General features: G+C 40.3%; 1 protein-coding gene across 1 annotated transcript; it reads right to left on the reverse strand.

Moving 5' to 3' along the window:
* LOC149958846 (putative aminopeptidase PLBD2) lies at positions 1 to 24276 on the reverse strand. The gene is made up of 10 exons (XM_090166244.1): positions 24069 to 24276; positions 19937 to 20180; positions 18988 to 19082; positions 13996 to 14302; positions 11774 to 11931; positions 7995 to 8087; positions 7117 to 7188; positions 6371 to 6523; positions 3901 to 4060; positions 1 to 257 (listed from the first exon to the last, which is right to left on the reverse strand). Exons 1-10 carry the CDS (start codon positions 24251 to 24253, stop codon positions 87 to 89), a joined length of 1638 nt encoding a protein of 545 aa, XP_090022370.1. The 5' UTR covers positions 24254 to 24276; the 3' UTR covers positions 1 to 86.
* Positions 24277 to 26268: the final 1992 nt, after the last annotated feature.

The following is a 26268-nucleotide window of genomic DNA, read 5'->3' on the forward strand; positions in this document are numbered from 1 at the left end:
TTATAGATTAGAATATTTATTATCAAATGTTACAAAATATTTTATTTCTTTCTGTTCATATTTATAAAGCTATCTTCGCAATACTATCAAGGGTGGCGCCACTTGTAGACGATGGGTTTGAAATTGAACAAATCAGGATGCCCGTAATGTTTGTCCGGAAACCCGGAAGTACTCCATCTGAATGGCGGAAGAGTCTGGTCGGTGGGACCACTAACGGCCACGAACCGGTAATTTTGGAAGTAATTGTAGTTGGTCAACTGAGAGGAGGGAATACTTATATTAGATCCATTTTTAACTACGGTTAGTAATAACAGGATCTTATAATGGAAAGGTCAGCGCAGTCTCTTTATTTTGTGTAACTCCATTTGTCAGTTTCAGGACGGGAACAAATTCCAATGTGCTATTTTGCGCCATCTATGCTTGTACCCCATCTATGCTTGTACCCCAAACTACGTATAAGGAATAATATTTTATGATACCAATATAATTTTTTCATTTTCTTAAGGGAAAACTCTGGGAATGTTTAGTAACGTTTTCTGCCAACAGATGGGGCAAGAACTCTTAAGCAGCACCGTCCTGTATTGAGTGAGTAAGACTCAAATGAATTGAAATACCTTAATTGTAGCGTTGAAACCGTCATAAACAATCTAAAATGCTCTATAAGTATCGATAACTTAAAACACCTATTTTAAATAATTTTTATAAAATAATTAAGTGTTTAAATTGGAAATTGAACAGACTTTACCATAATGACAAAAACCGCATTCATTTATCTTACGCCATTATCATAAAAAGATATTTAAAAAATTATGGTTTAGAGTTTTTTTGCCAAGTTGAAAATTTAAAAAAAGAAGATAATTAAAGTTCATAGAAAAATTGTCCGGATCAATTTCGAGAATACATATCATAGTCATATCTATAAAAATAGAACCAATATAATACTATTCAGTCTACTCTTGTTAACAAGCTAAGAAATCATATTAGTTCCAGCAGCGGTCGTTAGATGGCGCTACGGGGCACTGTGATAAGCGATCGTTAGATGGTACGACTGGGCACTGTGATAAGAGATCGTTAGATGGCGCGACGGGGCACTGTGATAAGCGATCGTTAGATGGCGCGACGGGGCACTGTGATAAGCGATCGTTAGATGGTACGACGGGGCACTGTGATAAGAGATCGTTAGATGGCGCGACGGGGCACTGTGATAAGCGATCGTCAGATGGCGCGACGGGGCACTGTGATAAGCAATCGTTATATGGTACGACGGGGCACTGTGATAAGAGATCGTTAGATGGTACGACGGGGCACTGTGATAAGACATCGTTAGATGGCGCGACGGGGCACTGTGATAAGCGATCGTTAGATGGCGCGACGGGGCACTGTGATAAGCGATCGTTAGATGGTATGACGGGGCACTGTGATAAGAGATCGTTAGATGGTACGACGGGGCACTGTGATAAGACATCGTTAGATGGCGCGACGGGGCACTGTGATAAGCGATCGTTAGATGGTGCGACGGGGCACTGTGATAAGCGATCGTTAGATGGCGCGACGGGGCAGTGATAAGCGATCGTTAGATGGTACGACGGGGCACTGTGATAAGAGATCGTTAGATGGCGCGACGGGGCACTGTGATAAGAGATCGTTAGAAGGCGCGACGGGGCACTGTGATAAGCGATCGTTAGAAGGCGCGACGGGGCACTGTGATAAGCGATCGTTAGATGGCGTGACGGGGCACTGTGATAAGCGATCGTTAGATGGCGCGACGGGGCACTGTGATAAGAGATCGTTAGAAGGCGCGACGGGGCACTGTGATAAGCGATCGTTAGATGGCGCGACGGGGCACTGTGATAAGCGATCGTTAGAAGGCGCGACGGGGCACTGTGATAAGCGATCATTAGATGGCGCGACGGGGCACTGTGATAAGCGATCGTTAGATGGCGTGACGGGGAACTGTGATAAGAGATCGTTAGAAGGCGCGACGGGGCACTGTGATAAGCGATCATTAGATGGCGCGACGGGGCACTGTGATAAGCGATCGTTAGATGGCGTGACGGGGCACTGTGATAAGAGATCGTTAGAAGGCGCGACGGGGCACTGTGGTAAGAGATCGTTAGAAGGCGCGACGGGGCACTGTGATAAGCGATCGTTAGATGGCGCAACGGGGCACTGTGATAAGAGATCGTTAGAAGGCGCGACGGGGCACTGTGATAAGAGATCGTTAGATGGCGCGACGGGGCACTGTGATAAGCGATCGTTAGATGGCGTGACGGGGCACTGTGATAAGAGATCGTTAGATGGCGCGACGGGGCACTGTGATAAGCGATCGTTAGATGGCGTGACGGGGCACTGTGATAAGAGATCGTTAGAAGGCGCGACGGGGCACTGTGATAAGCGATCGTTAGATGGCGCAACGGGTCACTGTGATAAGAGATCGTTAGAAGGCGCGACGGGGCACTGTGATAAGCGATCGTTAGATGGCGCGACGGGGCACTGTGATAAGAGATCGTTAGATGGCGCGACGGGGCACTGTGATAAGAGATCGTTAGATGGCGCGACGGGGCACTGTGATAAGCGATCGTTAGATGGCGTGACGGGGCACTGTGATAAGAGATCGTTAGATGGCGCGACGGGGCACTGTGATAAGCGATCGTTAGATGGCGTGACGGGGCACTGTGATAAGAGATCGTTAGATGGCGCGACGGGGCACTGTGATAAGCGATCGTTAGATGGCGTGACGGGGCACTGTGATAAGAGATCGTTAGAAGGCGCGACGGGGCACTGTGATAAGCGATCGTTAGATGGCGCGACGGGGCACTGTGATAAGCGATCGTTAGATGGCGCAACGGGGCACTGTGATAAGAGATCGTTAGAAGGCGCGACGGGGCACTGTGATAAGCGATCGTTATATGGCGCGACGGGGCACTGTGATAAGAGATCGTTAGAAGGCGCGACGGGGCACTGTGATAAGCGATCGTTAGATGGCGCGACGGGGCACTGTGATAAGCGATCGTTAGAAAGCGCGACGGGGCACTGTGATAAGCGATCATTAGATGGCGCGACGGGGCACTGTGATAAGAGATCGTTAGATGGCGCGACGGGGCACTGCGATAAGCGATCGTTAGATGGCGTGACGGGGCACTGTGATAAGAGATCGTTAGATGGCGCGACGGGGCACTGTGATAAGCGATCGTTAGATGGCGTGACGGGGCACTGTGATAAGAGATCGTTAGAAGGCGCGACGGGGCACTGTGATAAGCGATCGTTAGATGGCGCGACGGGGCACTGTGATAAGCGATCGTTAGATGGCGCAACGGGGCACTGTGATAAGAGATCGTTAGAAGGCGCGACGGGGCACTGTGATAAGCGATCGTTATATGCCGCGACGGGGCACTGTGATAAGAGATCGTTAGAAGGCGCGACGGGGCACTGTGATAAGCGATCGTTAGATGGCGCGACGGGGCACTGTGATAAGCGATCGTTAGAAAGCGCGACGGGGCACTGTGATAAGCGATCATTAGATGGCGCGACGGGGCACTGTGATAAGCGATCGTTAGATGGTACGACGGGGCACTGTGATAAGATATCGTTAGAAGGCGCGACGGGGCACTGTGATAAGAGATCGTTAGAAGGCGCGACGGGGCACTGTGATAAGCGATCGTTAGATGGCGCGACGGGGCACTGTGATAAGCGATCGTTGGATGGCGCGACGGGGCACTGTGATAAGAGATCGTTAGAAGGCGCGACGGGGCACTGTGATAAGCGATCGTTAGATGGCGCGACGCGCACGGTGATAAACGGCACTTTGATATTTTCCCTGTATACGTACTTTCGCAGAACGGGTTGCAATTCATCATATTGCTGACCTCTCCGTAAAAAGACCCTGTTCTTAGGATTTACCTTCATGTCCGTGGCTCCGTGTGACCTATGACCGAGAGCACCGAAAGGGTAGACACCTTTGGGGTCGTTGAGGTCGCATCTGGCTGCAATGGCGTTTTCTGCGCTGTACGGTGGGGTGCAGTTGCACCGCGACAAGGGGTCCTTGGTGTAGTCGTTGAATCTGGTATTCAATTAGGAGGCGTTAGCTACGTGTGGAGTGACGTCACACTTAAAAAGGTAGGCACGTGATAATTTGGAGGCCCCATCTGACTTAATTTTTTCCTTGCAATTACATATCATTATAGGATACTAAGTACTTCTGGTTTTAAGTGTTATGATGTATATGTCAATAAAATTTTGCGTCACATGAATACACCCCTCCATTTTTACCTCCTTACAAAATATTCTGTCTTCATTCTTCGTACTCTTTTTGGCAAGAGTAAAATAAAAAATTTTGGATTATAAGTTTCTTAATCAAAAACGATATTCTACGGTTATATGTTTTTCCAAACTCGTTGACCACTAACATTGGGTTTTCTTTTATGCAGTTAGATAAGTCGCGATTAATCGAAAGTATGGCCAAATTTGAAAGTCTGTCCTCGCCCATTGTGGTCCGTGAACGCGTTTCAATTCTGTTGAGAGTACTAAAACCTCTTTCAGAAATTGTATTTGCCACGGGAATGCACAGGGCATTTTTATAGTACTTGACTTCTGGAAAGCCATCTTCCAACGTTATTAAATACAGAAAGCAGTCGGTAACAGTGCTCAGGTTTTTGGATTTAATCAAATTTCTGGCTGTTCCGATCTGCCCTTTTAAAGCGTGTATATCAAAATTGAACCACTTGTATGTTTTACAATGAGATATAACATCATTTTCGTCAAGGTAGGTTTTCCTTTGAAAAGGCCAGTGTTTTCAAAAAATCTAGATTTCATTTCTGATATAAATTGATCAATTAACTCGTAGTAGGTAGATCTCATCTTATCGATTAAAGTTTTGGCTTCCATTTTCGACTCCCTGTTGGGCACGTAATGGCACTATGATTTAGCCTCTTGTTAGGAATTATCTTCCGCATTCGTAAACTTAAAGGTTCGCTGTTGCCATCAGGCACGGCGATAAGGGCGGATTCTGCCATCTTTGAAGCTTCTTCCCAAATGTTTTCTAATCGTTCAGAGTTTCTTACATTTTCTAACCTAGCCCGACCACCTGGATTAATGGCAATAAAAGTCGCTAATGACTTGCGCCTAAGGTGGTGCCAACGGAATTAGCATAGCTGATTATTATTATTAACATAAGTCTAAGTAACATAATAAGTATAAGTATGACATTACCATAAGTCTATAATATTATTCCAAAAGTTTGTCACTTTGTGAAATATTTTACAGAGAGCTAGTAACGGAGTGACGTCATCACCAGAAGAAAATATGCCCCTAGCGAGGCGCTGTCAAAGGCTACGTGTGACGCGTTAGCAAGCGGACGCAAAACGGCGATGAAGCCCGTAATGCAGTCTGTCTCGTGAATAGCTCTCAGTAAAAAAATTGCATGTGAAGAATAGAAAGTGTCACACTTCTGTAAAAAATATTATAAACTTATGACATAACCTATGGTTTTATTTCCAAACAATCACGAGCAGCTAGCCTTTAAACACGCTAACGCAGTGTTGCGTACAAATTTCATTGGACGAGCCTTTTCACTTAGCGTTTTACGGAAAGTAGGAAGACAATTTCCGAATTTTCCCCTTCCGACGGCAGCAGACGCTAAAGCGTCTAACCAATGAAAATTGTACACAAGAAAATGCCCGACTTTTGACGGGTTGAGTTCTCCTTGTGTGGGCAGTGCTGTGTTTGTTGCTCCTAGACCAAAAGTGTGCCAAAGGAAGAGTTTTTGAAGAGAAATAGTGTCGCCTGGTGAAAGCTTTGAGAACTAAGGTAGCTCTAGAAATGTTTGGCCACTGAACGAAAACACTACTGCCATCTATCTACGGTTTAATACAAACCATGAAAGAACAAACCGGAAAATGGGTGCATCGTCCATCCTAGTCTAGCTTTCTCTGCGCTCTATCTCGATAGCATAATTCAGTAAATATTTAGCATTATAAAGTATTTCAATTGGAACACTGATGGTAATTATGTATCTTTGGTAGCAGTTTATTTCGCCTGTGTTGAGAACTAAACCAGTTCGGTTATAATTGTTTAGCAATTGTCATACTCATTTTTATTATGCTATTTATGTAATAAGCGTATAATTAGGTGAAATATTATGATAAACTTATAATAATAAAATAATAATAATCAGCTAGGCTAATACCCAAGGCACCACCCTAGGCCTAAGTCATCGAGCGACTTTTAAAGCCTTTAATTCAGGTGGCCGGGTTACAATGCGTAGGAGGGTGGTGGCAAGACACGCGAGTCAACAGCTCCCTACACTAACTATTACCGTTAACCTCATCAAGTTGTTATGTTACAACCGAATCGAAATTAAAGTTTGTGGTACCTCATGAGTGCGGTCATGCTGTCCAAGTCGACCACTTTGGACTGTTCCCTTTTGAAAATGAGAGCCCGTGGTGTCCGTTCGTAGGTAAACCAATCTCCGTATTGCCTGACCATGTCCGGAAAGCCACTGACGTTGAAGATAACCTTAGAGTAACTGAAACAAAGATTACATACAGGACATGGCTATGGGAAGATTCAAAGGCTTATCCAAAAAGTTGATGACGCGTTTTTCGTCATGAAGTACGTCATATCCGGTGAACAAGGTTTCATTAAAGATTTATTTCAACTTACAAGGGACGACCCGACGTGATTTTCACCAATTTTGTTTCAATTCGGTGGATAAGTAGACCTTTATGTAACTTGAAATTCCCTAAAAGGAAAAGTTTTGTCATGGCAACCATAAATGTTTTTGATTACCTAAAATCTACATTTCGGTAAACATTATTCAAATGCGTTTTTAATATAATTATTTTTTAAATATTTAATTTTTTTTTCAAAGGGGCCAATAAAATCAGCGATTTCCCCATATTAATTTCCATGGGGAAAAGTATGCTTTAGGTAATCAAAAACATTTTTGGTTGCCATGGCAAAACTAAACCCTGTCGAAACTTTTCCTTTTGGGAAATGTCAAGTGACAAACCATGACATATAGGTCTACTTATCACCAAAATTTGAACAAAATCAACGAAAATCACCTTGTAAGTTGAAATAAATCCATTTTTGATATGACTGTATTGACATTCTTACGGTGTGTTGTAACTTGGCCAGTAATACTGTTCTCTCAGGACATGAGTGACGTCTTGGTTGACCATGTAACCCCTAAAATCAATTAAAAGTCTCAATTATATAATTACTTTGGCCACTACATAAGTACAATAAGTGTCCGTTAGTCAAAATAAGCGATAAAAATACGCAACGAATTATTACAAAAAGCAATATTAAGCCTAATTAGGGCTGTGCGACTACTCGAACATCATCGAGTAGTCGGCCTTTTTTGAGGTCGAGTACTCGAACCGGACCTCGAATAAGTAATTGGAGAATACTCGTCAATTACCGAGTACCAAAAAATTGCATATTCGGGTACCCGATTACTCGAGTAAGCTGCTCTCTAAACTCGTCGAGTATTTGTTTTTTCTATCCTCGTTGCTTCAAAGTTCAAAGAGGGGTTTTTGCAACTTTTTGGGGGCAATAATAGGTACCTACAAAGTTGTAGAAGCTGCAGTTCATTTAAATTAAAGGAATATTTTTCAGCATTGAAAGTTACTTTATACTTTTCAATTTAATTTCATCATTTCTTGAATAAAACCAGCTCCTAATCAAGTACTCGATAACCCGACTCGTTAAAAATATTATTCGATTTGTTTTTAGTTATTCAACTCGAATAAGAGAAAATCTCCCCTTAATCAAGTACTCGACTGAAATACTCGATGAAAAATATTTGATACTCGAGTTACTAAAACAGCCCTAAGGCTAATGATTTAGTCTGAAGTCCAACCAAGAGTGTGTAGTCTATCCAGAAATGGCTCTCGGTAAAGATGGTAAAGATAATAACACGTGCAACATAACACACTTATGTGAAATAAAATGATCAACTTATGGTCTCAAGGAAACAACTATTTACGTACGGCATTTGTTCGGCTATCCACAGAAGACCATCTACCAGGGGCTTTCCCGGTTTGAAAAGCTTGTAGTCCAATATCATGAACTGATTGTTGTAGCTGAAAGTAATTAAATTAGTTATTTCCACTGGTTAAATCAAAGGACAACGATAGTTCAAAAGTGCACAAGAAAAATCGTTGTCCTTCGATTTAACCAGTATTTCTGTGCAAGTCGCCAATCAAACACTTAATAGTTATTTCCACTTAGGGCTTCTCTCCAAGTTTTTGGTTACCGCTTTCAATAACAAACTTGTTGATATTAATGTGAATGTCGCTATGGTGGTACCATGGGTATTAAATGATTATAAACATGAAATTGATTGGGATAACCCAGAAATAATGTATTCTGAGTCAGATTATTTTAAACGTAAGTTTATTGAAGGTGTTTTTATAGTAAAAAAAGGGGGAGAGAGGTTTAAATTTAGAGGAGGGTTTTTTAGAGGCCAAGTTTTGGGGCGTGATTACAAATAACAGATAATTAATGCACCTTTGTAAAAAATAAGCTATGATGTCGGTATGTTTTCTGTAAAAGTTTCAATTGAGTATGCCTGATGAAGACTGCTTGGACAGCCGAAACTGTAATAAAACGTTTTATTAAAATTCCATGAGTTCCTTCTTTTAAATATTTTATTATAAATTTATTTACCATGGTATCAATAGGTTTTAAAGTTTTAGCATATGTAACATAATCACTCATAAGTATGCCATAAAAGCATTTTCGTGAATGAAACCTTTTTCACGGGATATGACGTCAATTACGTCACTTACAACTCGGTGACGAAATACGCGTCATCAACTTTACTGATAGGAAACTGAAGTTAGTGAGAATTCCTCGCGCGTTTCTGGCTTTGCTCATGTCAAGTTTAGCTTATGCCTCGCGATCACATGATTTCATTTCCATGGTAACCTTTTCAATAGCGCAAGGATTATAAGCATTTTTGCATTTTTGGGTCCGCTCAATGTATGTTCCGCGTGAAACAAGGTCTCATTGAATTTTTTTCAATGGAAATATTATACAGAGGCATACTTATGAGTAATTATGTTACATATGGTTTTAGGTATTAAATAACGCGAAAAAGTAAAAAAGTCCATAATAAAAAGGGTCCAAAAAAAGCTAAGCCCTGACAAATTTATAGTGATGATAGAACTTACGAAATGCTCGGACCAAAAGGTCTTCGAGGATAAAATGAAAACGCGAAACTCGGACCAAATAGATCTTCGAGCCACAAAGTTTTTCATTGGTTTGTGGCACAAAGCAATGAAAATGGAATTAAAATAGAAAGAATTTCCAAGTGGTAGACCGGTTTCGCCCTGTTTGCAGCTCATCAGTACCGCGCAGGGAATCTGGCTCGCGACTAAACCGAAAAGAAAAGCAAAGCCTAACCAATAAAAATTTCAAAACGCGTTGCGTAGCAACGGAAAGCCAAATAGTGGGATATTGGTGATGGCAAAAGTAAATGAACCGAAGTTATCAGACTGCTATACTCCCCATGTTGGAGGCGTTTTCCTTTTGAAGTTACATTTGGACCTCAAATTTGAAATTTTGCGCGCTCCTAGGCCGAAACAAAAAGGTTTTGGTTTTTGTGAAACCATTTTTTATACATAGAAATAGCTATACCCACAATTGCCAAGTGCAATTTATCGCGTTAAAAGACAGCCCGAAATTAGCTTTTATTTGACTCGATTTTCTCATTATTTTCATAAGGAAAACGCCCCTGGATTCTGAGCGCTATTTCGATAACTTTGGTTCATTTACTTATGGTGATGGCGAATGAAATGTACCATAAGTTAAAGCGTACGTCTATAATATTGTTCCATAAGTTTGTCACTTTGGGGAAAATTTTACTGAGAGCTAGTAACGGAGTGACGTCATCGCAAGAAGAAAAGCTCCCCCTAGCGAGGCGCTGTCAAAGGCTACGTGTGACGCGTTAGCAAGCGGACGCCAAACGGCGACAAAGCCCGTAATGCAGTCTGTCTCGTGAATGTAACAATGTTATACACTTATGGTTAAAGTTAATAAAAACCACCTATGGACTATAATTTAGTTAAATTACTCGAAAAAGTGTAAAATAACATAATATTCCACCAATAGAGTACGAGCGATTGACGCGGAGCGCCTCTAGGGGCGAGATCACGCGTAACTTGGTTAAAAGTTTTTACCCGCCCCCATTGAAATTAATGTAAAGTTGGCGATAATTAAACGTTAATTAACCTACCAAATGATATAAGAAATATTCCACTGACAATTTTTCCCGTTTATATGAACTTAAATGTAATATACAATCGTCTTGAAAAATCGTTTATCGCTTTATAACATTCAAAATTAATTTTTTCCCCGCGCCATGTAGATAATCGAACATCTGCTCGTCTAGGTAAAGTTTGCGTTGTCAACCCGCGTATTAGAAAGCAAATGAAAGGCAGTGAATCTTGCCCAGTACTAAGTCTCGGTTTCATCTGCCGCGTATTTTCAGACGGAAAAACCCGAACGCTCTTTGTAATAAGAAACAAATAACGAAATACGTTCTAAGCCCATTTAACGTCAAAAATCGTTATTTGTTTCGTATTACAATTAGCGTTCACCATCATAGTACTCGGGTTTTTGCGTTTCAAAATACGCGGTAGATTAAACCAAGGATCCTATATGTTAGAAGGATAGGTAGCCCTCCGGCCAGCCCGTGTTTTCAAAACGCCGGCAGCGCCGTCGATATTAAGAGAGCCTCTAAACGTGGGACATCTTGTTTCTATTCCCTCAAGGACAAATTTTGGCGTTGCTTCCTCCATGTTTTGTCCTTGACGGAATCATAAAGACGGATTCTCTATCGCGCATGACCCACCGACGGCGCTGCCATTTTTCGTCCCTCGCCTCATATCCTTCTAACATATAGGATCCTTGATTAAACCGAGTCTTAAGACTGGGCACTGCCTTAAAATTTTCGTCTACTTTAAAGATACATTGTGAACGAACCAATGGATGAAAAGTTATGAAACTAGCTTTTAAATAAACCTTGAAACTTATGTCAAGTCATATTTAAAATTCACTGATGACAAAATTCGCGAAAAGTATTAATATCGTTCCGAATTACAACCTACTTTCTAAAATCTCATTTTGCTTTCTAATACGCGGGTTGACAACGCAAACTTTACCTAGACGAGCAGATGTTCGATTATCTACATCGCGCGTTAAAAATATTATTTTTGAATGTTTTAAAGCGATAAACGATTTTCCAAGACGATTTTATATTACATTTAAGTTCATATAAACGGGAAAAATTGTCAGTGGAATATTTCTTATATCATTTGGTAGGTTAATTAACGTTTAATTATCGCCAACTTTACATTAATTTCAATGGGGGCGGGTAAAAACTTTTAACCAAGTTACGCGTGATCTCGCCACGAGAAGCGCTGCGTGTCATTTTCGATGAAACCGACAAAGCCTATATCCCACTATTTGGCTTTCCGTTTAGAGTTAGATTCTCTTTTCGGTTTAGTTTATAGTCTATAGGTGGCCTTGGGTATTAGCCTAGTTGATTATTATAATAATTGTTTATTAATGTTAATAGTAAGTGTAGGAAGCAGTTGGTTCGGTTGGCATGAAAGGCTTGCCACCACCCTCCTACGCAATTTAACCCTACCACCTATAACAACAACCTACAACTACGCCAACATCAGCATCGAACATATCAGCTTCTTCCTTCTCTATATTTAGAGGGAATAAGGATAAAATATATTTATTTGCGAATCCTTACGTTCCACTGTTGAAGAGGGTGAAAAGTTTGGTCCACTCTTGTCCGCTGTTCGCCAGTCGGTTTGCCACCAGGTTTCGCACCCAGTCAAAGACGGAGTTGGGTGTTATCTGATGAGCTAGTGTCTGGTTGTTGTTCGAGTTGGTGGTTTCCATCACTGCCTGAGGGACAATAGGAGTTATGACGGCACCGTTAATACCAAAAGCGTATTAAATAATCACTCGTAAGTATGACACCAAGGTATTTTCTTTAAAGGAACTATGAACTTCATGTTTATGGTGGAACAACCAATTTCGAATTGCTACCACCAGGTTTAACAGAACCTAGATATGATTGGCGCTAGTTAGCACTTTCGCCTCGCAGCGAGAGGAGCCGGGTACGATACCAGCTTGTGGCACTGGATGAAAACTCGGAACCACTCCTTCCGCGTAGAGTTTGCAAGTTCTCTCCCCACTGGTTTAAGGGGTTTTCCCCGAGTTCTTCGCTTTTCCCTTTCCATATAAACTAGCTGAGGTTAACGGTAATAGTTAGTGTAGGGAGCTGTTGGCTCGCGTGGCGTGAAGGGCTTGCCACCACCCTCCTACGCTTTGTAACCCGGCCACCTGTTTAAAGGCATTAAAAGTCGCTAGATGACTCGGGCCTAAGGTGGTGCCAAGGGTATTAGCCTAGCCGACGTTGCTGGTAACCCCCCTCACGTTTTAAACTGTAACCTCCTTCCTCCTTAAACAAAATTGAATCAGCCTGGTATCTCATTGGTTGTCTAAAACTGACGTCCTTCGACGTCATTGAACCGCTCGCCGGTAACCTGTTTCCTCCCCCCCTCCATAATAATAATAATAACAAGCTTGGCTAATACCCAAGGTACCACCTTAGGCCTAAGTCATCGAGTGACTTTTAAAGCCATGAATTCAGGTGGCCGGGTTACAATGCGTAGGAGGGTAGTGGCAAGCCCTTCGTACCACGCTCCCTACACTCGCTATTACCGTTAACCTCAACAAGTGTTATGGAAGGTAAAAACGAAGAGCTTGGGGGAAACCCCTTTATTCAGTTGGGAGAGAACTTGCAAACTCAACGCGGAAGGAGTTGTTCCGAGTGCCACTCCGCCACCCCACCTTTGTACCCGGGAGTAGATTTGACCATGATGCACGCCCGCCATCGTCTCAACATAATCTTTTACCCAACAATATAAATAAATTAGGGACATTTTTTCGGCACTAATACATAAAGTAATAAAAATTAAAACTACCACTATTGTATAATAAAAATAAGTTTTATTTGGATAAAACGACGACTAGTTTCGCAATCCCGTTCGGGTGCATTATCAGGTCTGAATTTTGGCGTTGTCTTTACATGCTTATATAACCTTGCTGTCAGTTTTATAGGTGAATCCAAAAAAGAGAGGGGGGGATAATATTAGCTCTATTTTAAAAAAAAATATATAAAAATGGGGGGGGTTCAATATTAACAATTTATAGTATGCAATTTTTAATCCAGAATTGTACATTTAAGTTTTTTGGACCCAAACGGGATTGCGAAACTAGTCGTTTTATCCAATAAAACTTATTTTTATGATACAATAGTGGTAGTTTTAATTTTTATAATATAAATAAAAACATTTGAAACCTTGTTCACGGAATATGACGTAAATTGCGTCATTTGCAACTCCGTGACACCTTTACACTAGTCAAAGAATGGAGTATTGAGTGACAAGTTTCCGGTTCCGAAACTTCCTATTTCGATTTCGCCATTACAGACTATCATTCACCGATATGGTTTGTGTCATACTTATGTATATTATGTCACTTATGCTCTTCAGTGTTCCTAAAAATCCACCCTTTTGGAGAAAAGTGGCAAATAGTGGCTGGTAAAGAAAAATTGCATGTCAAAGCTTAAAAACGTAATTGGAATTAAATTTTTAAGAAGTATATTGTGAAAATGTCTTATTTTACGCTGAACCTACAATGTTAGAATTAATTATATCAAATAAATTAACAGACTATTCTAATGTTAATCAGAATCTGACCATTCCTATGCATATATATTTGCCTTAACTAGGGAAAATCTAAAATTTCTGAGTTAAAATATATTTTTATTATTATTTTATAATTTTCTGTGGTAAAAATATCTTTTGGCCAGATTGGCCACTAAATTCATTTTTGTCCAGGCCAGAATTTTCCACTATTGTCCACCTGGTATTTTCCATCTCAGAACACTGAGGCTCTTACCAATCCCGAAGAAATGAGGTAGAAATCATCCCCGGAAAAAACTCCGCCAGGATACGCCGAAAAGGAGACGGTGTGTCCAGGGATGACGTCACTTCCGGGAGCCATTTTGAACTTGAGACTGTATTTTTTCAAAATCCTCAGCATGCTGTTGTAAGTGTTCCAAGTGTCGTGGGCGAAGTAGATGTCCCTGTTACCCTCCAGGACCTTAATCAGGGCCGAGCAGGAGCCGCTTCCGATCACCCTGGGCGGAGGGTTTGCCGACAATCCACCCTCCAGGTCCTCAAGGTCACCGAAAAGGTTCATGAACCTATGTTGGGGAAGAGGTACACTAGGTTGAATGATATTGCATTGTGTTAAATCAAGTGTGGACTCTATCAGAAATTGACAAAACTGCTTCGGGAAAGTGCCTCTAGATGGAAGCACCTTCGAGCAACTCTAAGCCAAAAGCGACTCGTCTGGACCAAGTCTGCCATCTATTGGTGGCAATGCGTATTGAAATACAGAATTTTAATAAGGCGAAAGAAAACAGTTATAGATTATAAAAACTGGGAAAACTAAAACAGGACCAGACCTAACCAAATTTAGAAACCACCATTTTGAAGGTCGAAACCACCATTTTCAAGGTCGAACTAGTCCCGAATAAAGTAGTAATTTTTTATTATAAGGTTTTAGTACATTTTCAACATAAACACTTTGAAGGTCAAGATGGTGGCGGCGTACAGGCAAAACACCTCTCTTATTGCGCTCATTGTAAACACTAGAACAGCGCTCTACACTTTCCACGATCATTGCAAAACGATATCGGCGCCTCTCTCTTATTGCGCTCACTGTACACACTAATAAAGCGCTCTACACTTTCCACGATCATTGCAAAACGATATCGGCGCCTCTCTCTTATTGCGCTCACTGTACACACTAATAAAGCGCTCTACACTTTCCACGATCATTGCAAAACGAAATCGGCGCCTCTCTTTTATTGAGCTCATTGTAAACACTAATAAAAGGCTCTACACTTTCCACGATCATTGCAAAACGAAATCGGCGCCTCTCTCTTATTGCGCTTATTGTAAACACTAATAAAAGGCTCTACACTTTCCACGATCATTGCAAAACGAAATCGGCGCCTCTCTCTTATTGCGCTTATTGTAAACACTAATAAAAGGCTCTACACTTTCCACTGTCATTGCAAAACGAAATCGGCGCCTCTCTCTTATTGCGCTCACTGTACACACTAATAAAAGGCTCTACACTTCCACGGTCATTGCGAGACTAAATCGACGCCTCTCTCTTATTGCGCTTATTGTAAACACTAATAAAAGGCTCTACACTTTCCACGATCATTGCAAAACGAAATCGGCGCCTCTCTCTTATTGCGCTCATTGTAAAAACTAATAAAAGGCTCTACACTTTCCACGATCATTGCAAAACGAAATCGGCGCCTCTCTCTTATTGCGCTCATTGTAAAAACTAATAAAAGGCTCTACACTTTCCACGATCATTGCAAAACGAAATCGGCGCCTCTCTCTTATTGCGCTCATTGTAAAAACTAATAAAAGGCTCTACACTTTCCACGATCATTGCAAAACGAAATCGGCGCCTCTCTCTTATTGCGCTCATTGTAAACACTAATAAAAGGCTCTACACTTTCCACGATCATTGCAAAACGAAATCGGCGCCTCTCTCTTATTGCGCTCATTGTAAAAACTAATAAAAGGCTCTACATTTTCCACGATCATTGCAAAACGAAATCGGCGCCTCTCTCTTATTGCGCTTATTGTAAACACTAATAAAAGGCTCTACACTTTCCACTGTCATTGCAAAACGAAATCGGTGCCTCTCTCTTATTGCGCTCATTGTAAACACTAATAAAAGGCTCTACACTTTCCACTGTCATTGCAAAACGAAATCGGTGCCTCTCTCTTATTGCGCTCATTGTAAAAACTAATAAAAGGCTCTACACTTTCCACGATCATTGCAAAACGAAATCGGCGCCTCTCTCTTATTGCGCTCATTGTAAAAACTAATAAAAGGCTCTACACTTTCCACGATCATTGCAAAACGAAATCGGCGCCTCTCTCTTATTGCGCTCATTGTAAAAACTAATAAAAGGCTCTACACTTTCCACGATCATTGCAAAACGAAATCGGCGCCTCTCTCTTATTGCGCTCATTGTAAAAACTAATAAAAGGCTCTACACTTCCAGGTCATTCCAAAACGAAATCGGCGCCTCTCTCTTATTGCGCTTATTGTAAACACTAATAAAAGGCTCTACACTTCCAGGTCATTCCAAAACGAAATCGGCGCCTCTCTCTTATTGCGCTTATTGTAAACACTAATAAAAGGCTCTACACATCCACGGTCATTGCAAGACTAAATCGACGCCTCTCTTTTATTGCGCTCATTGTAAAAACTAATAAAAGGCTCTACACTTTCCACGATCATTGCAAAACGAAATCGGCGCCTCTCTCTTATTGCGCTTATTGTAAACACTAATAAAAGGCTCTACACTTTCCACGATCATTGCAAAACGAAATCGGCGCCTCTCTCTTATTGCGCTCATTGTAAACACTAATAAAAGGCTCTACACTTTCCACGATCATTGCAAAACGAAATCGGCGCCTCTCTCTTATTGCGCTTATTGTAAACACTAATAAAAGGCTCTACACTTTCCACGATCATTGCAAAACGAAATCGGCGCCTCTCTCTTATTGCGCTCATTGTAAAAACTAATAAAAGGCTCTACACTTTCCACGATCATTGCAAAACGAAATCGGCGCCTCTCTCTTATTGCGCTCATTGTAAAAACTAATAAAAGGCTCTACACTTTCCACGATCATTGCAAAACGAAATCGGCGCCTCTCTCTTATTGCGCTCATTGTAAAAACTAATAAAAGGCTCTACATTTTCCACGATCATTGCAAAACGAAATCGGCGCCTCTCTCTTATTGCGCTTATTGTAAACACTAATAAAAGGCTCTACACTTTCCACTGTCATTGCAAAACGAAATCGGTGCCTCTCTCTTATTGCGCTCATTGTAAACACTAATAAAAGGCTCTACACTTTCCACTGTCATTGCAAAACGAAATCGGTGCCTCTCTCTTATTGCGCTCATTGTAAAAACTAATAAAAGGCTCTACACTTTCCACGATCATTGCAAAACGAAATCGGCGCCTCTCTCTTATTGCGCTCATTGTAAAAACTAATAAAAGGCTCTACACTTTCCACGATCATTGCAAAACGAAATCGGCGCCTCTCTCTTATTGCGCTCATTGTAAAAACTAATAAAAGGCTCTACATTTTCCACGATCATTGCAAAACGAAATCGGCGCCTCTCTCTTATTGCGCTTATTGTAAACACTAATAAAAGGCTCTACACTTTCCACTGTCATTGCAAAACGAAATCGGTGCCTCTCTCTTATTGCGCTCATTGTAAACACTAATAAAAGGCTCTACACTTCCAGGTCATTCCAAAACGAAATCGGCGCCTCTCTCTTATTGCGCTTATTGTAAACACTAATAAAAGGCTCTACACATCCACGGTCATTGCAAGACTAAATCGACGCCTCTCTTTTATTGCGCTCATTGTAAAAACTAATAAAAGGCTCTACACTTTCCACGATCATTGCAAAACGAAATCGGCGCCTCTCTCTTATTGCGCTTATTGTAAACACTAATAAAAGGCTCTACACTTTCCACGATCATTGCAAAACGAAATCGGCGCCTCTCTCTTATTGCGCTCATTGTAAACACTAATAAAAGGCTCTACACTTTCCACGATCATTGCAAAACGAAATCGGCGCCTCTCTCTTATTGCGCTTATTGTAAACACTAATAAAAGGCTCTACACTTTCCACGATCATTGCAAAACGAAATCGGCGCCTCTCTCTTATTGCGCTCATTGTAAAAACTAATAAAAGGCTCTACACTTTCCACGATCATTGCAAAACGAAATCGGCGCCTCTCTCTTATTGCGCTCATTGTAAAAACTAATAAAAGGCTCTACACTTTCCACGATCATTGCAAAACGAAATCGGCGCCTCTCTCTTATTGCGCTCATTGTAAAAACTAATAAAAGGCTCTACATTTTCCACGATCATTGCAAAACGAAATCGGCGCCTCTCTCTTATTGCGCTTATTGTAAACACTAATAAAAGGCTCTACACTTTCCACTGTCATTGCAAAACGAAATCGGTGCCTCTCTCTTATTGCGCTCATTGTAAACACTAATAAAAGGCTCTACACTTTCCACTGTCATTGCAAAACGAAATCGGTGCCTCTCTCTTATTGCGCTCATTGTAAAAACTAATAAAAGGCTCTACACTTTCCACGATCATTGCAAAACGAAATCGGCGCCTCTCTCTTATTGCGCTCATTGTAAAAACTAATAAAAGGCTCTACACTTTCCACGATCATTGCAAAACGAAATCAGTTCCTCTATTTTTGCTCTCATTGAAAAATTACTTATTTGGTTTTCGCTTTTATTGCATTTTGAGCTCATTGAAAATCTCATACAGCACTATTCTGCTTTCGCTTTCATTAAAGAAGCAAAAGTGGCGTCTCTCTCTCTTTTCTTTTATCAGCGCTTTTAGTGAGCTTCTAATGCTCATTATTTGGTACAAGGGCGTATCTAAGGGTTTTTAGGTTCGAATCCCCACCCGAAACCTAACATTGGTTTTTGATTCTCATTAAACCCTTAACAATTGCTCAGTGCATAGTGTGTACTTAGGGCACTTACTAGGCTTTGACAACGTTCTTCACTGTAGTGACCACGACGCAAAATGAAATTGAAACTAAAAGTGGCCAAAGGGGTGCCAAAAAAAATTCTGCCTGGGGCGCCAAATCGCTTCGCGACGTGTCTGATGAGGGGGATTGGGAGCAAATATAATAAATACATTATTGACTATACCATACTATGACACTTCCTATTGGTTTGCAATTACAGTGCCTTGGATAGAGCCAACACTTGCTTTAAAAATTCCCCTGATATTTACATAGTTCCGAAGATGTCCACTCTGGTTCTGGGGGCGCCCGAAACGTTCTTGACGCCATCGTCGATGCCGGCGACTTGTTGTAAAATCAAAGAAACCTAGAAATTTCAATTTATTACTATAACTCTATTACGAAAGACATCTCGTGATTAAATGATTTTAATTGATTTCAATCGAGTTTAATTGATTTTAATCGATTTCAATCGAGTTTAATTGATTTCAATCGAGTTTAATGGATTTCAATCGAGTTTAATGGATTTCAATCGAGTTTAATGGATTTCAATCGAGTTTAATGGATTTCAATCGAGTTTAATGGATTTCAATCGAGTTTAATGGATTTCAATCGAGTTTAATGGATTTCAATCGAGTTTAATGGATTTCAATCGAGTTTAATGGATATCAATCGAGTTTAATGGATTTCAATCAAGTTTAATGGATTTCAATCGAGTTTAATGGATTTTTAATCGAGTTTAATTGATTTCAATCGAGTTTAATGGATTTTAATTGATAGTTTATTTCATTGATTTTTTAACGTTTTACGCCTCTTTCCTTGATCAATTGATTGATAATTTGAGTTTAACGGAAACGTAAAGAAAATTTTCATTAATTTTAATTATATTTAACTACTCATTAAACATTAAACTTAAGTTAGTTTGACCTGAATTGAGAGAGCATACTTTTGTAAATTATTCTTAATTACATTGAAGTATAATAGGTGTTGTAAATCAGTGATTTTTTAAATCACTTGATTACTTAATATTATCATTAATTGTACTACTTAATTATTTCATTTATTAAATTATTATTACAATTATAATAAATATAAATCTAAAAACGTTTTTTTATGAAAATTGGATTTTTTGGACTTGCTAGACTATTGCTGTCAGCTAGCCATATATTATAATTAATATATATTATTTGCATCGCTCAATAGATGGAGTTGCAAACCTACCTGATACCAATATGGCTCGTATCCTTTTTGGGCGATATTCTTGTTCATGAAGTCCAGGTTACGTTCCAAGAAGGATCTGAGTTTCTTGCAATAGTCGCTCCTTCCTTTGCAGTAGCCGTCGATCTGGTTCAAATAGCGATTGGCCACGAAATTCCTGGTCAGTTTTCCTTCTAACAGTCCGGCGCCATAAGCCTGCGCCGAATCGCTGTAGTTCTGACTAGTACTAATCTCCAAGTACGACCATCTGTGGAAGGAACATCAGTACGGTGATCAAACCACGATCACTACAAAGTCCTCCAAATGCGTTTCATTTATTATTTTAAAAAGTATATTGAGCCACAAGTTTCTTACAGGGAACGAATTTTAAGCCTTTATTGCTGCTAGATGGTGCAAATTAGTAGTCATTATCTCGCCTCCAAATAGTTCACCTTTTTTATGCGTTTTATTTATTATTTTAAAGAGGATTAATTAACAATTGTCTTAAAGTGAAATAAACATATCGAGGGAAGTCATTAGAGGTTCGATTTTAAAGCCTTTATTTATACTAGATGGTGAAAATTTAAACTTTTGGCAGAAAGGAATCAAATAATTGTTAATTTATTTCAAAAAGCACTTTTGACAATATTTGAAACAAAGTTTTTTGCGGACAATTTGAATTGACATTTCAGCTCAAGGGGGATTGGGAAAAACGGTAGTCGACAGCATAAAAAAATGCATTCTTGTACTTCAGTACTAGTTTATTACTAAAAGAACTAGGTCTATCCTTATTTAAAACAACGTTTTATGAAAAAAAAGGATCACCAAATGTGATAATTTAAAATATTAACGATTCAGACTGTTCGCGCCATCTGGTATTTTAAAATCGATATCTAATTACGTTATGAAATGTTAAATAATCTTTTCCGTTCTCAAACGTCTATACCACAAATTTCAATTAGACTTCCTCAAGTGCTGTGAGCATTTTAAGGACTTCATAATTAAATGGATTGTAAAGGCTTTCTCGTCCCATTTTAGCAAATGGTAGGTTGCCCCTTCGATCAGCTCGTGATTGCCAATAACACGCAAGTGTATTGCAAGAAATATTAGTGAAAGAACGAAGGGGGTAAGTGCTAAAATATCCCCGCCTTTGTAGGTCCAATATTAATTCCCTTACGGAGCATCTTACTCCGAGTATCAGTCCAACCACTTTGCAGGTCGAATATTCCTTCCCCCACGGAGCGTCTTACTCCGAGTATCAGTCCAATCACTTTGCAGGTCGAATATTCCTTCCCCCACTGAGCGTCTTACTCCGAGTATCAGTCCAACCACTTTGCAGGTCGAATATTCCTTCCCCCACGGAGCGTCTTACTCCGAGTATCAGTCCAACCACTTTGCAAGTCGAATATTCCTTCCCCCACTGAGCGTCTTACTCCGAGTATCAGTCCAACCACTTTGCAGGTCGAATATTCCTTCCCCCACTGAGCGTCTTACTCCGAGTATCAGTCCAACCACTTTGCAGGTCGAATATTCATTCCCCCACTGAGCGTCTTACTCCGAGTATCAGTCCAACCACTTTGCAGGTGGAATATTCATTCCCCCACGGAGCGTCTTACTCCGAGTATCAGTCCCCCCATTTTGCAGATCTTATTTTCATTCCCCCACGGAGCGTCTTACTCCGAGTATCAGTCCAACCACTTTACAGGTAGAATATTCATTCCCCCACGGAGCATCCTACTCCGGGTATCAGTCCCCCCACTTTGCAGGTCGAATATTCATTCCCCCACTGAGCGTCTTACTCCGAGTATCAGTCCAACCACTTTGCAGGTGGAATATTCATTCCCCCACGGAGCGTCTTACTCCGAGTATCAGTCCCCCCATTTTGCAGATCTTATTTTCATTCCCCCACGGAGCGTCTTACTCCGAGTATCAGTCCAACTACTTTGCAGGTCGAATATTCCTTCCCTAACGGAGCATCTTACTCCGAGTATCAGTCCCCCCACTTTGCAGGTCGAATATTCCTTCCCCAACGGAGCGTCTTACTCCGAGTATCAGTCCAACCACTTTGCAGGTCGAATATTCCTTCCCCAACGGAGCATCTTACTCCGAGTATCAGTCCCCCCATTTTGCAGGTCAAATATTCCTTCCCCCACTGAGCGTCTTACTCCGAGTATCAGTCCAGCCACTTTGCAGGTCGAATATTCATTCCCCCACTGAGCGTCTTACTCCGAGTATCAGTCCAGCCACTTTACAGGTAGAATATTCATTCCCCCACGGAGCATCCTACTCCGGGTATCAGTCCCCCCATTTGGCAGGTAGAATATTTATTCCCCCATGGTGCGTTTTACTCCGAGTATCAGTCTTCCCATTTGGCAGGTAGATTATTCATTGCCCCACGGAGGGTCTTACTCCGAGTATCAGTATATCCATTTGGCAGGTCGAATATTCATTCCCCCACGGAGCGTCTTACTCCGAGTATCAGTCCCCCCATTTTGCAGGTCAAATATTCCTTCCCCCACTGAGCGTCTTACTCCGAGTATCAGTCCAGCCACTTTGCAGGTCGAATATTCATTCCCCCACTGAGCGTCTTACTCCGAGTATCAGTCCAGCCACTTTACAGGTAGAATATTCATTCCCCCACGGAGCATCCTACTCCGGGTATCAGTCCCCCCATTTGGCAGGTAGAATATTTATTCCCCCATGGAGCGTCCTACTCCAAGTATCAGTCCCCCCATTTGGCAGGTAGAATATTCATTCCTCCACTGAGCGTCTTACTCCGAGTATCAGTCCCCCTATTTCCAGGTTACAAAAATTATTCGCCCTCACAAACCCACAAAATTAAATATAATTGCTGGACCTTACCCTAAAACCTAATATATACATAACAAATGCTAAAGGCACAAATGGTTTTACCATTTTCGGAAGCTTTTCGATGTGGCACTCTATCTATCTGATCAATATCGATACTATAATAATTATTTCCCATCATTATCATGATCTAATGTGTGCTAAAATGCTTATCCGTTATTCCTAAGCCCTGAGGCGGCGTTCTGAAATCAAACTAAAGGAAGAGAAATGTGAGTGACGGTGAGAGTGAGACGTCCTTGAATAACTATCAGACAAAGATTAAATAAAAAACCGTTAAATAAAATAAAGACATTTTTACTTTTGCACTGGATCTCTTTCCACATTTACCATACACGGCCGTGTTACTGAGAAGCACCAGCTAGTGCAAAGGGGTAACTAAATACTCTTTAAAGAATCTTTATTAAAATACCTGGGCGTGTTACTGAGAAGCACCAGCTAGTGCAAGGGGCAACTAAATACCCTTTTAAGAATCTTTATTACAATACACGGGCGTGTCACCGAGAAGCACCAGCTAGTGCAAAGGAGTAACTGAATACCCTTTAAAGAATCTTTATTGCAATACACGGGCGTGTTACTGAGAAGCACCAGCTAGTGCAATGAGCAACTAAATACCCTTTAAAGAATCTTTATTACAATACACGGGCGTGTTACTGAGAAGCACCAGCTAGTGCAATGGGCAACTAAATACCCTTTTAAGAATCTTTATTACAATACACGGGCGTGTCACCGAGAAGCACCAGCTAGTGCAAAGGAGTAACTGAATACCCTTTAAAGAATCTTTATTGCAATACACGGGCGTGTTACTGAGAAGCACCAGCTAGTGCAAAGGAGTAACTGAATACCCTTTAAAGAATCTTTATTGCAATACACGGGCGTGTTACTGAGAAGCACCAGCTAGTGCAATGAGCAACTAAATACCCTTTAAAGAATCTTTATTACAATACACGGGCGTGTTACTGAGAAGCACCAGCTAGTGCAATGGGCAACTAAATACCCTTTTAAGAATCTTTATTACAATACACGGGCGTGTCACCGAGAAGCACTAGCTAGTGCAAAGGAGTAACTGAATACCCTTTAAAGAATCTTTATTGCAATACACGGGCGTGTTACTGAGAAGCACCAGCTAGTGCAATGGGCAACTAAATACCCTTTAAAGAATCTTTATTACAATACACGGGCGTGTTACCGGGAAGCACGGGCTGTTGAAAGGGGCAACTCACGTCGTCAGTGTCCTTTTAAAGAAAATCTAGAATTTATCGGTAATACCATAACTTATGGTAATACTTACCCGGTGCTCTGTACTTGGTCATCGAAGTACCCCCAAGCCACTGGTTGGTTAGTCCCGTCTATCCGGACAGTTTTAAATTGGTAGCCATGTTCTTGGTCCAAGTAAACGTATCCTTTCGTGAGTTCGCATCGCGCCGTTGCCAATAACGCCGCCAGAAAGGCAAACAACAAGCTCCACCGAGTCATGGTTTCTAATTAAACTGAGATTTTTGGAGTGGCAAATCGGCGATAAAACGAATGTGTTATTGTTTCGAACGGCGGAGATAAAGGAATGCTATCGATGGCCCGCTGACTGATATGGCTCTGTTCCAAGCTTCTCCAAGAATGCTTGTATATCTTCTTACTGAGGATGACTATATTGAGACTATTTTAAGCGTTGCACCGATTTCCCCTCACGCTCTCACAGTAAGCCCCGCCCTCCTCAAACAAAGCAACTCAGCCCGGTATCTCATTGCAGGGCTCCCAGCCAATGATGCTCAAGAATATATAAGAATTATAGGATCAAAATTTCAAAATTATAGGACAATTATAGGATCAAAGTTTCAAAACTATAGGATAATTGTAGGATCTAAGTTTCAAAATTAAAGGATAATTATAGGATCAAAATTATAGGTCAATTATAGGATCAAAATTATAGGACAGTTATAGGATTATTATAGGGTCAAAGTTTCCAAATTATTGAATAATTATAGGATCAAAGTTTCAAAATTATTGAATAATTATGGGATCTAAATTTTTTTAAAAATTGGATAATTATAGGATAAAATTTCAAAATTATAGGATAATTATAGGAACACAATAGGCGAAACTATAAAGTCCAGGGGGGCTGAAAAGATTGTAGTCACGTGAATTTGTGGAGAACTGCAGCGCCATCTGAACTAGAAAATACGAATTATAATTCTTTTTCTTTTGCTAATGGCGTTTTAAATTTTGATCGATTCATGTAAATTATCTAATTATTATTTAAAACATTTTGTAATAGAAAGGTGGAAGTTAATTAGATTTCTGCAGTATCTGGAAGGAATAATATTTTTCTTTACCGTCGCACGGCCAACTATGAACACGTGTTACCGAATCAAAGTTGGCTGTGAAATGGTAGTCACGTGATTTTGTTTTCCCATTTTAAAAAGTTGGTTAAGACCAAATTTACTTTATAGTTTCGCCTATTTCAAAATTATAGGATAATTATAGGAACAAAGTTTCAAAATTATTGAATAATTGTAGGATCAAAATTTAAATTTTTTTGGATAATTGTAGGAACAAAATTTCAAAATTATAGGATAATTATAGGATCCAAATTTTAAAATTTTAGAATAATTATAGGTCGAAACTACCAATTTGAAGGAGTTTCATTTCCATTTACCCAATTTTGTTTTCATTCACTCAGATTTATTAGTATTTACCCCAACTTATTCGCATTTATCCAATTTGGTTTCGCGTTTACCCAATATGTTAATCGCATTTACCCAAAGTAATTCGCATTTATCCAATTTTGTTTTAATTTACCCAAATTTATTTGCATTTACCCAAAATTTAATTGTTCTAACCTAAATTTACGTTATTTTACCCAAAAAGACTAAATTTCACCAAAAAAAAATCTACATTTGAGTAAGATATTGTTACAACAAAATGTTTAATTTTTTCCAATACATCACCGGGGGGAGGGGGGTAGGGACCCTATTTTAAGATTTTCCCATGTTAAATCCCGTAAAGAAAAATTTAGATTTAGTTGTCAAAAACATTTTTGGTTTCTATATCAAAACGAAATCCCATTGAAATTTTTCCCTTTAGGAGCTTTCTCTACGTAAAATAGCGTGGCAAAATCACGGAGTATAATAAACCCTTACGATTTGACCAAAATGTTTTTGATTTTACACATTTTTATCGATATTACCCAATTTTATCAATTTTACCCAATTGATTTGCTAAATTTTTATTTTTTAATTTTTTGGTTGGCATGGCAAAACGAATGTCCATTGAAACTTTTCCCTAGGGGAAATTTCAAGTTACATAAAGGTCTAGAAAATCGCCGAGTTTGAACAAAATCAATGAAAATCAACTCGGATCGTTTCCTTATTAGTCATTCTGTCGACAGTAGAATTGAATGTTTTCTCTTCTTCTTAAATCTCAAGTGGTCTTTTGTCAGGAGCATACACACGTGTTTTCGTGTGAGATATTTGATAGGCAATCAGACATCGGCG

The sequence above is a fragment of the Leiobunum rupestre genome, chromosome 2 (genome assembly GCF_980474605.1).
Source record: "Leiobunum rupestre chromosome 2, qqLeiRupe1.1.hap1, whole genome shotgun sequence".
Taxonomy (NCBI): domain Eukaryota; kingdom Metazoa; phylum Arthropoda; class Arachnida; order Opiliones; family Sclerosomatidae; genus Leiobunum; species Leiobunum rupestre.

Excerpts from the sequence above, each read along its gene's own strand:
- LOC149958846 (XM_090166244.1), bottom strand. The coding sequence starts at position 24,253 with ATGACTCGGTGGAGCTTGTTGTTTGCCTTTCTGGCGGCGTTATTGGCA. Across the intron at positions 11,932-13,995 it reads ACCTCATTTCTTCGGGATTG|GCAGTGATGGAAACCACCAA; the intron begins GTAAGAGCCTCA and ends ATTGTCCCTCAG. Across the intron at positions 258-3,900 it reads ACGGAGCCACGGACATGAAG|TTGACCAACTACAATTACTT; the intron begins GTAAATCCTAAG and ends CCCTCCTCTCAG.